The sequence below is a fragment of the Talpa occidentalis genome, unplaced genomic scaffold (genome assembly GCF_014898055.3).
Source record: "Talpa occidentalis isolate TD23 unplaced genomic scaffold, MPIMG_talOcc4v2.1 talOcc4.10, whole genome shotgun sequence".
Classification (NCBI taxonomy): Eukaryota; Metazoa; Chordata; class Mammalia; order Eulipotyphla; family Talpidae; genus Talpa; species Talpa occidentalis.
The window spans coordinates 90,876,748-90,889,415 of record NW_023600993.1 but is presented as its reverse complement, the minus strand read 5'-3'; the positions used below and the strand labels follow the sequence as shown (position 1 = coordinate 90,889,415).

The 12,668-nt window shown below is 57.8% G+C and overlaps 2 protein-coding genes and 1 long non-coding RNA gene across 7 annotated transcripts; 2 read left to right on the top strand and 1 right to left on the bottom strand.

Moving 5' to 3' along the window:
• Positions 1-968: 968 nt before the first annotated feature.
• On the top strand, positions 969-3,875 carry CENPB (centromere protein B). Its single transcript, XM_037498426.2, has one exon. It carries the CDS (start codon positions 1,225-1,227, stop codon positions 3,046-3,048), a length of 1,824 nt encoding a protein of 607 aa, XP_037354323.1. The 5' UTR covers positions 969-1,224; the 3' UTR covers positions 3,049-3,875.
• Positions 3,876-3,914: 39 nt separating this feature from the next.
• SPEF1 (sperm flagellar 1) lies at positions 3,915-9,877 on the top strand. Of its 5 annotated transcripts, none has more exons than XM_037498439.2 (8): positions 3,915-6,463; positions 7,385-7,496; positions 8,098-8,257; positions 8,430-8,469; positions 8,610-8,670; positions 8,881-9,004; positions 9,084-9,187; positions 9,424-9,877. In XM_037498439.2, exons 1-8 carry the CDS (start codon positions 6,355-6,357, stop codon positions 9,758-9,760), a joined length of 1,047 nt encoding a protein of 348 aa, XP_037354336.1. In that variant the 5' UTR covers positions 3,915-6,354; the 3' UTR covers positions 9,761-9,877. The 5 variants fall into 5 exon arrangements, with proteins under 5 accessions (XP_037354336.1, XP_054553514.1, XP_037354354.1 ...); XM_054697539.1 differs by having other exon boundaries at positions 9,420-9,604; XM_037498457.2 differs by having other exon boundaries at positions 9,084-9,457.
• LOC129146121 (uncharacterized) lies at positions 8,090-12,553 on the bottom strand. Its single transcript, XR_008552604.1, has 3 exons — positions 12,444-12,553; positions 10,482-11,298; positions 8,090-9,086 (listed from the first exon to the last, which is right to left on the bottom strand). It is a non-coding gene; the product is annotated as an uncharacterized LOC129146121 (long non-coding RNA).
• Positions 12,554-12,668: the final 115 nt, after the last annotated feature.

Sequence of the window (12,668 nt, the reverse complement as noted above, 5' to 3'; positions counted from 1 at the left end):
AGCCAGCCCCAGGTCTTCAGCGCTGCCCACCACCCCCTTCACAGCCTTCCCCTCTTGCTAACCTAAGAGACTTCTTAAAAACTGCAATATATTCAATGTTTAAGACTTTGTCACTTTTATGTGTTTGTTGCAGGAGGAGGCTTCAGAGATTCACGTGCATGGTTACTGATGTATAGATACACCACGTTATTCCTTCCTGTAAGTGAAAGCACATACACTTATGGTTATATGCATGGAAAAGTCCAGAAAGTGAAGAAGTACCTGGTATCAGTGTTATTTATGGATAGTGCTATCACGACCAAATAGATTAAAAACTGTACCCCTGCTTATAAAAATCACCTAAATGTGTAACAACAGGCTACCTGGATTGGTGCTCGTCTATAATGGCAATAATATTCAGCCATTAAAGAGCATGTTGGCAGTAATTTACCGATATGGCAAAGTTCTCATCACTGGATGCCAGGTAAAACGGCAGGCGATGCCAGCTATACGGTCTCCACTGTCTGCTGCCAGTTTTATGCAATAAATTTTTTAAAAGAAAACCGATGCGCCTAGAGAAAAGACTGGAAGGAACTGTATCAGATGTTACCTGCCCATCTCTCCAGGTGCTGAGGTGAAAGGTGCTTTTTTTTTTTTTTTTTTTTTTTTTAGTTTCCTGTATTTTTCAGTTTCTGGGAAAACACTGGATTATTGTCGCCTTAATAAAAGGCAGAGCCGCGCGGCTGTTCTTCCTCGGAGGCGGCCGGGCTCTGCCGCCCCCCCCGCCCGCCCGCGGGGTCCGGCGCGCGGGCGCCCGGCGGGTCCGCCAGGCCGCAGCGCCCCCCGCGGCCGGCCCGGGCGGCGGGAGCGGGGTGGGCGCGGAGGGCGGGAGGCGGTGCCGGGCGTCCCCGCGCTTCCCGCGAGATCCCGCTCCGCCCGCTCCGCCCTGCTCGCCGCGCGCCGCGCGCCCCGCTCCCCGCGCCGCGGCACTTCCTGCCGCCCGCGCCGCCCGCCCGCCGCCCGCCCGCCGCCCGCGCCCGCCGCCCGCGCCTCGCCTTCCGGCGCCCCCGAAGGTGCCCCCGGCCGGGCCGGGTCGTCGCCCCGCCCGCCGCCCCGCGAGCCGCTTTGTCTCGGGCGGGGCGTGCGGGCGGGAGAGGCCGCCAGGTGCCCCCCGCCGCGGGCCCGGGCCCCCCGCCCCGGGGCGGCGGCGGTGGCGCCGGGCCCCGGGGCGGGGGGCGCGCCGGGATGGGCCCCAAGCGGCGGCAGCTGACGTTCCGGGAGAAGTCGCGGATCATCCAGGAGGTGGAGGAGAACCCGGACCTGCGTAAGGGCGAGATCGCGCGGCGCTTCAACATCCCGCCGTCCACGCTGAGCACCATCCTCAAGAACAAGCGGGCCATCCTGGCGTCGGAGCGCAAGTACGGGGTGGCCTCCACCTGCCGCAAGACCAACAAGCTGTCGCCCTACGACAAGCTCGAGGGGCTGCTCATCGCCTGGTTCCAGCAGATCCGCGCCGCCGGCCTGCCCGTCAAGGGCATCATCCTCAAGGAGAAGGCGCTGCGCATCGCCGAGGAGCTGGGCATGGACGACTTCACCGCCTCCAACGGCTGGCTGGACCGCTTCCGCCGGCGCCACGGCGTGGTGTCCTGCAGCGGCGTGGCCCGCGCCCGCGCGCGCGGCGCCGGCGCCCGGCCCCCGGCGGCGCCCGCCAGCCCGCCCGCCGTGCCCTCGGAGGGCGGCGGCGGGGGCACGACGGGCTGGCGCGCGCTGGAGGAGCAGCCGCCGTCCGTGGCCGAGGGCTACGCCTCGCAGGACGTGTTCAGCGCCATCGAGACCAGCCTCTGGTACGACTTCCTGCCCGACCAGGCCGCGGGGCTGTGCGGCGGCGACGGGCGGGCGCGCCGGGCCACCCAGCGGCTGAGCGTCCTGCTGTGCGCCAACGCCGACGGCAGCGAGAAGCTGCCCCCGCTCGTGGCCGGCAAGTCGGCCAAGCCCCGCGCGGGCCAGGCGGGGCTGCCCTGCGACTACACCGCCAACTCCAAGGGGGGCGTCACCACGCAGGCGCTGGCCAAGTACCTGAAGGCCCTGGACACCCGCATGGCCGCGGAGTCGCGCCGCGTCCTGCTGCTCGCCGGCCGCCTGGCCGCCCAGTCCCTGGACACCTCGGGGCTGCGGCACGTGCAGCTGGCCTTCTTCCCGCCGGGCACCGTGCAGCCGCTGGAGCGGGGCGTGGTGCAGCAGGTGAAGGGCCACTACCGCCAGGCCATGCTGCTCAAGGCCATGGCCGCCCTGGAGGGCCAGGATCGCTCGGGCCTGCAGCTGGGCCTCATGGAGGCCTTGCACTTCGTGGCCGCGGCCTGGCAGGCCGTGGAGCCCGCGGACATCGCTGCCTGCTTTCGGGAAGCCGGCTTCGGGGGCGGCCCCAATGCCACCATCACCACTGCCCTCAAGAGCGAGGGGGAGGAGGAGGAGGAGGAGGACGAGGAGGAGGAGGAGGAGGAAGAGGAGGAGGAGGGGGAAGGCGGGGAGGAGGAGGAGGAGGAGGAGGAAGAGGAGGAGGGGGAGGAGGAGGAGGAAGGGGGCGTCGGGGAGGAGCTGGGGGAGGAGGAGGAGGTGGAGGAGGAGGGCGAGGAGGACAGCGAGGAGGACGAGGACGAGGAGGAGGAGGAGAGCTCCTCCGAGGGCCTGGAGGCCGAGGACTGGGCGCAGGGCGTGGTGGAGGCGGGGGGCAGCTTCGGGGGCTACGGTGCCCAGGAGGAGGCGCAGTGCCCCACCCTCCACTTCCTGGAAGGCGAGGAGGACTCGGAGTCGGACAGTGAGGAGGAGGACGAGGAGGAGGAGGACGAGGACGACGAAGACGAGGACGAGGAGGACGGCGACGAGGTGCCCGTGCCCAGCTTCGGGGAGGCCATGGCCTACTTTGCGATGGTCAAGCGGTACCTGACCTCCTTCCCCATCGACGACCGTGTGCAGAGCCACATCCTCCACTTGGAACACGATCTGATCCATGTGACCAGAAAGAACCACGCCAGGCAGGCGGGAGTTCGGGGTCTCGGACATCAGAGCTGAGCCACGGGCCTCGCCGTGCTCCCAACCCGGATGCGGCAGCACCGGCCCAGGGCCGAGCGAGGACTCTGGGCCACCGCTGTGGATGGGTCAGAGTAGGGAGCCCCAGATCCTCCAGCAATGTCGCCCTGGCCCTGCGATGGGCCCAGTCACCTCTCGGGCCCAGGGCTGGGGTCAGCCTCACTGCCTGCTTATTGCCTCTTTCTCAGAATCCTCTTTCCTCCCCATTTGCCCCTGGGCTTGGGGGACCAGCTGGGGAGGGTGGGGGAGCTGTCCGGTGCTACCACACCATGCCATCAGTGGACTAGGCCACAGCCGTAGCCAGGGATGGGCCCTGGACGCTCCTGGCCGGAGAGTGCCTCTCCCCTCTGCCGTCCACATCAGGTCATTGGTGGGGGGGACCCCAAAGCCATTCTGGGAAGGGCTCCATAGGAAGGTCCAGCCTAGGCCCCAACTAGGCTGGCAGCCCCCCACCTCCGCCCCAGGCCACCTCGAGAAGCACAGTCTAACCACAGGCTCCTGAGCCTGCCTCTGCCTGCTTCCCTACCACCCCGTTCCTTTTCTCTGGCCCAGCCCATGTTACTTTGGCCCTTGGTCTTCTTTCCAGATTGGAGGTTCCCAAGAGGCCCTCCAGGGGAGTGATAATGGGCGCTTCCCTTGTGGGCAGCTGCAGGCCCCATGCCTCTCATCCCTCTCTGGCAGGGCCCTATCCTGGGCAGGGGGCCTGGGGCTGGGCCCAGAGTCCAGCCATCCAGTTGCTCCTTTCCTAGTCTGAATTCAATAAATCCGCTCACCCCCCTTTTGTGGGGGGTGAACGTTTTAACAGCCAAGGGTGCATCCTTCATGGTCTGGGCTTGCGTCTGTCTTGGGGAAACATTCCTTCCCGGTTCCCTTTAGTCCTTGCTCTGGTGGGACATGGAAGCAAGTGTTGAGAAGGTGGCCACAGCCTAGGCCCTGACTGGGGTGCAGGGCCTCCTCCATAGCTAAATGTTATCTAGGCTGGGGAGGAAGGGGTCTTCAGTGCACCTACATTGGTATGCGGAAGCCAGGCCTTGCACTGTTGCGGGGTTAGAGAAAAGCTTGGGTCAGGTGGCTGGACAGGAGGGAGCGAGCTAGCAGTCCTGTTGGGCCAAATTGAGCTCCAGGCACCTGGCATCTAGGCTTATCAAGGAGGTCTGATAGTGACGTTCTTTGCAGGAGTGGAGTCAGAGGCAGAAAGAAGGGTGTGGGGGCAGCTCCTCTGGTCCAGGTTAGAGTTTGGAGGAGCCTGCAGGGCACTCCTTGGTTTACCTTTGGTGAACTCTTTAGGCCTTTCAGTGATTGGCAATTCCAAGCCTGGTGGCTGTCCTTGGAGACAGTGGCAGAAAGAAGGTGAAATGACTAGCCCATGGAATTGCTGGGCTTGGATTACACCCCTAAGAGGCTGAGGATGAGTTGACTCCCCATTCATGGCCCAGGGGGCCCCCCAGTCCAAAGATGAGGACTGGTGCCTCTGCTGGCCCAACTCCCTCTTTCTTTCAGGACCCAGCCTCTCCCTTCCTGGCCCACCCTCATTGAGGCCCTCAGGCCCCCGCTGGTGCCAGCTGGGGAAAAGGCCTTAGCTTGAACACAGCCGGCAGCTCTGGGCCCCAAACCGGTTTTCCCACCTCCTCTGGGCTGGCATGTCACCCCTGTGGTTCCCTCCCCCACCTCCCTGCAGTTCCTCTCTCCACCCTGGAATGTTAAGGGGGGGATATCCAGGTCATCTTTTGTCCCTTACCTGCCATGGGTGTGGTTCCTTCTTGAAAGGCAAGGTGCTTTGAATGACTTTTAAATGAGAAGGTTTCAAAGGTTCCACACGGGACCTTAAGCATTCAGGGATCCCCTCCAGGTTTTGAAGGCTTCAAAACTAAGTGGCAGTGACAAGTAGTTGGGATTCCCCTGACACCTCCACTAATCCCCACCCTGGAGCCCATCCGAGTTCTGGAGGAGACCAGCAAGCCAAGCCGACCCTGACCTGCCCTGGAGTAAGCAGGTGGGAGCAAAAGCCTCCCCAAGTGTCCCTGACCAACTCTAGTCCCTCGCCTCACATACCAACAAGGCAATCACTTTCGTGTGTCTCCTATCAACAAGAACACCTCTTTTGCTGGAACTGAGATCACGTCAATGATAATACCAAGCGATGTTACCAGGTAGGCCCTTGCTGTATGCCAGGCGCTGTGCTAAGCACGTCAGATGCTCACAAAGCCCCTCTGAGGTAGGTAAAACCATGAAAAAACAGGCACAGAGAGGTCCAGCCATACCCAAAACCATACCGCTAGTCTGGTGGAAGCAAGCTTTCTCTAGGGACTAACCCTGGAAGTGCCCCTGTACCCCTTCACTAAGGATCCATATTCCTAACCCTCCTGTAGGCAGTGCTCTTTTGAAAAGGAACTGTTAATGAACCAATTTGTAACCCTAGCTCTCTGGAGGGAGACAAGGGAAGTGTCTGTAGTAGCCTCACTGCTCCTATACCTGTAACCAACTCCCATTTTCCTAGTCCCCACACAAATAACAGGTCTTCTATAAATCCTTTTTCTATCACCCCTCTGGGACAAATAGGTAAGGTCTGTCTCTGTTTCACAAAGCAGGAAATAGGGTTAAGGAGTTAAATGACCTGCCAAGACGCTAACCTTGAGCTCTGGTGTTCTTCCTGAGAGTCTCGGTTACGTATTAAGTGCCACATGGGACACTGCCGTGGAGGCAGGGTGGGTACTGGTGATGGCCCCATGAGCACAGAACCTTGAGAGTGACTGGCAAGGAGGCTGTCACACAGACTGTTACAGTCCAGATGGGAAGCACTGGTCATTAAAACGGATTCCCAGTTAAAGCTGACAAACACTGGGATGCTCCCTTCACTTGCAACTGATTGCCAAGGACCCAGAAGTGGGTAGGGGTCTCAGCCTTGGGAATGTTGGTGCAGTGGGTTCTGTGGGCCTACTTGGCTTTCTCAGGCCCCAGAGCAGGCCAATGGCTGGTCAGTCTGTGGCGTGGGCCCAGAGGTGATTCCTTCTTGGGGAGCGAGGAAGACAAGGCCATCTTTTCAAAGGTCGATCCTGAGAGGAGGTCATGGAGCAGAAACTACAACTCCCAGAAGCCCATGCTCCTCGGAGACTTGATGGTTGCCATGGCTTCAGAAAACAATATGGCTGCTCCCAGCTAGGACAAGAGTCAGGATTAGAGAGGTAGAGGCGGGTGTGGGCGCCGGCAGTGGAGGGAGAGGAAGCGCTGGAGGTGTCTTGAGTTTAGGATTGGACGCTGCACGGCTGGAACAGTCTGCTGAGGGCGCCGATGGCGGGTAACGTGGACGAGGAGGCGTTACACCAGCTGTACCTGTGGGTGGACAACATCCCTCTCTCCCGGCCCAAGCGAAATCTCTCACGGGACTTCAGTGACGGAGGTGTGCACCCGAGAGTGTATGTGTGCGCGCCTGTGTGTATCCTGTTTGTCCGTGTTCTTTCTTGTGTTTTATGTGGAAGGGGGTCTGTGTGTATTCATATCTCTGTGTTTGTGTGTATGTAACAGGTGTTTTGTCTATCTCCTAGGACTTTTAATAGAAGTGTGTGTATGTGGGGGGGTGAGATTCTCTCTTGTGGGAGTCTGAGCATGTACGTGTTCATATGTGTATTGACACATTTTGTCCTGTATGTAGCATGTAGTGGGGCTGTGTACACGTGTGCTTTCCTTGTGATTGTGTATCTGTGTGTCTAAGACTGTTTCTCCTGGAATTTCAATGACAGAAGTGTATGCATAGTCTCCCCGTGTATATATTGGCTCATATGTGACTGTCTCTTGGAATACCAGTAATGGAAGTATGTGTATGTGCATTTCTGTATGGTTTTGTGTGTGCTGTGCATGTGCCTGTGTGTCTATACATTCTGTCCTATGTGCATATCTGTAAGGGGGACCTTGTTATAGGTGTCTGTTTGTGTGAGTCTGTGCCTCTCTCCTGGGACCCTGAGTTGGAGTGTGCGTGTGTGTCAATGTGAGTTCTTAGGGTGAGGCTCCAGGCTCTTGAAAGGCTATCTTGGAGGTTCATTCTCTGCTAGAGTACCAGAGACCTGTTTTCAGATGCTAAGTTAATGGGAAACAGATATAGTGCCTCTGGGATATGCTGAAAGTTTAGTCTCTAGTCCATCACTGATCTTGTTTTCTTCTTGTCCACCCTATCCTTCCCTATCACCCTTCCCCTTCCTACAACTCCACTTCAATTGGCCCCACCACTTTGCCACCTCCCCATCCCATTCTCTTACCTCATGCATTTCTCCTTCTCCCTTATCAACCCCCCACCATCTATGTCTGCTCCCATTCCACACCTCAGTCCTGGTCGCAGAAATTATCAAGTTTTACTTCCCCAAGATGGTGGAGATGCACAATTATGTTCCTGCCAACTCTCTTCAGCAGAAACTCAGCAACTGGGGTCACTTGAACAGGTAGCAGAATACCTGGGTGCACAGGCACAGGGCTATCCCAACCCACCAGGCTAGGACAGTGTTAGCGACAAGGTGGGGAAGACAACATGAACAGACAATGTCTGATATTAAAATCAAGCACTCTTGGGCCTCCCCGGTGGCGCAGCAGTTGAGCGCTGGGTTGCGAAGCTGCCCGCAGCCTCTGCAGCGCTGGTTCAATCCCCAGCTGCTCCCTGGCCACCGGAGGAGGGGCCCACATGGTGCGCAGACCTCTCCTGCCGGCCGCTGCTCCCCTCAGCAGTGTACTTCGGTCCTTCTGCCTGCTCTGCTCCCCGCTCTGGCTCTGGTGAATCCTCTCACCCCCACACCTCTGGCCTGTACCCCAGTTCTTGTATGCATAAATAAATCTTTAAAAAATAATAAAATAAAAGCAAGCACTCTAACTGTGGAGGCAAGGAACCTCCGGACACCCAAGCACAGGGCTTAGATGCAATGCCCGTCCTTTCCCCTAGGGTGGTGTGCTTAGGACTGCAACTGCTGCACGCCCTTCTGTCCCCCCCACCCCCCCATTACTTCATTCCCCCCAGAACCCAGTCCACCATTCCAGTGTCTACCTCCCCAGGAAGGTGTTGAACAAGCTGAACTTCTCAGTACCAGAGGACGTGATGCGCAAGATTGCTCAGTGTGCCCCGGGCGTGGTGGAGCTGGTGCTCATTCCTCTGAGGCAGCGCCTGGAGGAGCGGCAGCAGAGACGCAGGAAGCAGGGCACAGGCTCACTACAGGTGCCCCCGCCTCAGGCTTCTCCCACTGCCCAGGGGAGCTTCCCATGCGGTAGAAAGTCCTTGGCAATAAGTATGGGAGAAGGGAGCCTGACCTGGGGGACCACAGAAGGGACATGGGGCTCCTTGAGGATGGCAAGTCCTAACTCACAGTGGGTCCCTGGGGTTCTTTCAGGAGTTGGCTCCCCAGGATGGCACTGGCTACATGGATGTGGGTAAAGTGGCCTTTACTTTCGCTTCCTCCTGGAGAAACCTTCCTCTTGTCCTTCCTTTCTATGTGGGTGGTTGGGGAGTAGGAAGGAAAGACAGGAAAATAGGGCTCCAATATTGTTATTCCTCCACTTTCCTTGCTCAGGGTTGTCCCAGAAGGTCGCAGGGGAAGGTGTTCTGGACCCCAAGGAAGGGGGGCAGCTCAGGTAAGGAAGCTGGGAGTTCTTAACCTCATCAGGTCAGGCGATCTCCCTACAAAGAACTGAGAGGAGAGGGTGGGGACAGGTTGTGTCTGGAAAGTCTGGGACCAGAGGAAGTAAGGGGGGGAGGGGAAGGAGAAAACACCTAACAGTGAACATAGGAAGGATGAGGGTGGGGCCGAAGTCAGGCCTCTGCTAAGTTGCTTCCCACACCAGGGGTGTGCGGCTGCCAGCTCCCCATCCTCCAAGATACAGCCAGGCTCTGCAGGGCGATCCAAGTTTCGTCCTCCAGATTGCTGAAAAGGAACAGGAGCTGCTGGCTTCACAGGAGACAGTGCAGGTGAGGGTGCGCAGGGAAGGTGCAGAGTTGGGTGGCAGTAATGAGAGTCGGGGCTTGACCTCTTTGCGGTGTGGCCCAGGTCCTGCAGATGAAGGTGAGGCGCTTGGAGCACCTGCTCCAGCTCAAGAACGTGCGCATCGACGACCTTTCCCGAAGGCTCCAGCAGGCGGAGCGTAAGCAGCGGTGAGCGGTGGCTGGGAGCCACGCGGGGATGCCCTAGTACCAGCTAAAACCCCCGACTCTGAGTGACCAACAAAACCGATGCACCCACCCACTGAAGGCCAAATGGGTGGGCAGAGCCATCAGCTCCAATGTACCTCCTGGGGTGCGAGCTTCCCCCCTTGGGATAGGGGTATGTGGGGACCCCGCTGAGATGAGCCCCAGGACTAAGCCATCTCCTCCTGCTCCATCCGAGTCAGGAGAATGGACCGTTTTCCAGAACTCAGGAGCCATGTGCAGAAACCTGGCATGCACCCCAAAACTGTGCCCCGCACCAGGGCCTCAGCCTTGGTGCTCCCTATGCTGGGCCCAGGGAGGCAGTCCCCCAGTTCAGTCCAAACCCCTAGAACTAAGTGCCCACCTAGCTCTGAGGACAGTGCCGTTTCCATCCAGGCTAGTTCTCCAACCCCTGGGTCACGTGGAAAGTTGCCCTTAGCAGCAAAGGAGCTCTCTTGCCCCTCCCAGTCACTCACTTGGGATCAGGCTCAAGGCTGGAGAGTGCAGCAGCTAGAGAGGAAGGGGCTTAGCCAGGGATAGGGACGACATCCACACACCTATCCCAGTCACCCTCCCCTCTTGTGGAGTACCTTTGAGAATGTTTGGGGGATATGGGACAGGTTGCCCCCATTAAAGATGTTGTGCCTTCTTCTGTGCCTGCCTTTTTTCTTTGCCAGGATCTCTGAAGGGAGCTAGTTCCTAACCCCCACCCCCTGAATTAAAAAGCTGCGTCGGTTGAAAGTGGGTCTCACCTGCAGGTGGCTGGGTCCTGGGTGGCCTCTATTAGGCAATAATATCACCAGGGATTAGGTCTTGCTTAGTAGGGCAGTCTGACTTGTAACTGATCTTAGACTTACCCCCAAACCCACACAGTGTCCCCCAACACGTTGGAAAAACAACCCTACCCTCAGAGTCTCAAGTGTAGCCACACACTCACCTCAACCCTGCCCGTGGACTGACACCTGAATGTGTCCTCCACATGACTCTGAATCCTGTCCACAGATTGATTCCAGCTTCTATGAACTGAGGCCAACCTTGGCTGCTAATCCTGACCAAGACACCATGGTCAGGTGACCCTAACTTTGATCATTTACTGAAAACTAGTGACAATGAACATCTGCAAATTCTAAGATCCTGCAATTCTCTTCCTAAGCATATACCCAGGGGAAATTTAAGCTTCTGTGTTCTGGGACACGTACAGCAATGTTCACTGCAATACTTGTAAACAGCAAAAGAACAGAAGAGAACCTATATTAGTTACCTATTACTGTGTAACTTTCTGCGTTGTTTTCTTTCTCTGACAAGGAAAATTCTCCTGTTTCCTCATTTTCAAGTAGACACATCAGTTTCAGTTTGACAGGAAATCACAGGTCTGCATAATGTGCTTATGGACGGGGTGAGCTCCATAAACCAGCTGTTTTTACTTCCATGAAGTATTTACTCTTTGCAGAGGGTCACAGTGACTTCTGCATTTGTGACTTAAAACAGCACACATTATTTCATACTTCCTGTGGGCCAAGTGTCCAGGCATGACTGTATACACTTCTCAAAAAGCTACAGATGTTCCTTGGTCTCAGAGCTGTGGTCTGAGACCACAGCTTGACTGAGGAAGAATCCACTTTCAGGTTCACTTGGTTATTAACAGAATTCAGCTCCTGTGCGTCCTGAGGGTTTCAGTTTCTTGTTGGTTGTTGACAGTGGCTGTCCTCATGTCCTGGCTATGTGGCCATCTCCACGATGGCAGCTTACTTCATCAAAGCCAGCAAGAAAGAGTTGGCAAGGTGGAAGTTACAACCTCATCTAATGCAATCATGAAGCGACAACCATCACATCTGTCATTTTCTGTTTGTTAGAAGTTACTAGGTCCAGTACACATTCAAGGGGAGAGGAACACATGGGTGTGAATATCACCAGTAGGCAAGGATCATTGGGAGCCAGTTGAGAAGCTGGCCACCACAAGGACGAAAAGCAAAAGGGATAATATCTAGGACAGCGTTACTTCTGGGAGGAGATGGAGCAGAGATGCAAACACAATAGTTCATATTCTCCAGGCTGGGATGTCCATGTTGTAACATCTTCTGGTATTTCAAAAGAGGAATAAGAAGAGGAGGAAGACAAAGGAGAATTAAAATTTTTTAAAGCCCCATGTGGACTAAATAAAATACATTTGCAGCCTACTTTGAGTTTATAGTCTGCCAACTTTAGACCTTGAAGAATAGAACAGACATGGGAGTACAATGGGGTGGGGAGCACAGTGGGTCACATAAAAACTTAAGGTGAGAAAGCAGCACCTGGTATGAGTGGGCTGGAATGAAAATGTGCTTCTCTCCAATGCCTGTGCTGGAGGACAACTCCAACGCCAGAGTGTGCACAAAACATCCAAAATGCTGCTAAAAAGCTTGTAAGGCTCTCTGAGGCTGTCAGAGTTTGAACACTATGCAGCAGGGGAGGCCGCGATGGAAACAACCTCGGAAGATAAATCTGCCAAGCGCGGGCACACTGGACACCAGGACACAGGCTAGGAGGTCACAGGGATCCAGGCAGGAGAGTAAGAGGCAGAGACCTGGGTCCTTTAGAAAGGTGGCTCTCAGCTGCCCACGCTGTCTCTCCTCTCATTGCTGGAAGGAGGAAGCCGCTTGCTCCTGCGGGCATTTGAGGAAACCTGCCTTGTCAGCAAAACGGGGCGAGGGCACGTCGTTCCAGGGCGGGCGGCGAAGCCACCGCTGGAACCCCTGAAGACCCGAGGGCGAAGCCTCAGGCTCGGCTGCAACGCGGAGGAGCGAATCACGCGCATCTGGCTGCCATGGCGACCGCCTCCATGGAGACCGGGAGCGGAGGCTGAGGTCCTCCGGGGCGCCGACACGGGCCCTCCCAACCCCCCTCCCGCGCGCCGTCTTTGTTCTGACGCTTGTCCCGGCCCGCCGGGCTCCTAGGACGCGCCTCAGGTTCCCGAGGGGCGCCTCCTCCGTGGCGCGGGGCTAACGTGGAAGGGGAAGGGTCGAGACCCGGCCACACAGCGCGCGGGGCTGAGGTTCCGCCGCTCCTGAGAGGCCCTCGCGACGCCCAGGCGGGTTCGGACGCCTAGGAAGAAGGGCGGCCTCGGGCGCCCCACTTAACGCTGAGCCCGCCTGACAGCTGCTCGAGACGGGGTGATGCCCCAGGGGAGGCCCCTTCCGAGTTGGGAAGCAGCGCGCGCCTCGGCGAGGGAGGGACGCGGGCGTACCCTGTTCCCGGCGCTCCTCCTTCCCTCGCTCCCTTGGGTCCCGTCCAGCCTCTGGCCACGTCGGACGAGTTGTCGGCCTTCCTCGCGAGAACTCGCAGCGCCCGGGCTCCCCGAGAGTTCGCACGGCGCAGCCGCGGCGCCCCACGCACGTGACCCAGTGGCGCCTCGCCCGTTGGTGCGTCTCTGGCCCCACTAATTGGTCCGGAGCATCTTGGCCCCACCCCC

Coding starts and splice junctions, on each gene's coding strand:
- SPEF1 (XM_037498439.2), top strand. CDS start 6,355: ATGGCGGGTAACGTGGACGAGGAGGCGTTACACCAGCTGTACCTGTGG. Junction 8,258..8,429: donor AGGGCACAGGCTCACTACAG/GTGCCCCCGCCT, acceptor GGGTTCTTTCAG/GAGTTGGCTCCCCAGGATGG. Junction 9,005..9,083: donor CTTCACAGGAGACAGTGCAG/GTGAGGGTGCGC, acceptor GGTGTGGCCCAG/GTCCTGCAGATGAAGGTGAG.
- CENPB (XM_037498426.2), top strand. CDS start 1,225: ATGGGCCCCAAGCGGCGGCAGCTGACGTTCCGGGAGAAGTCGCGGATC.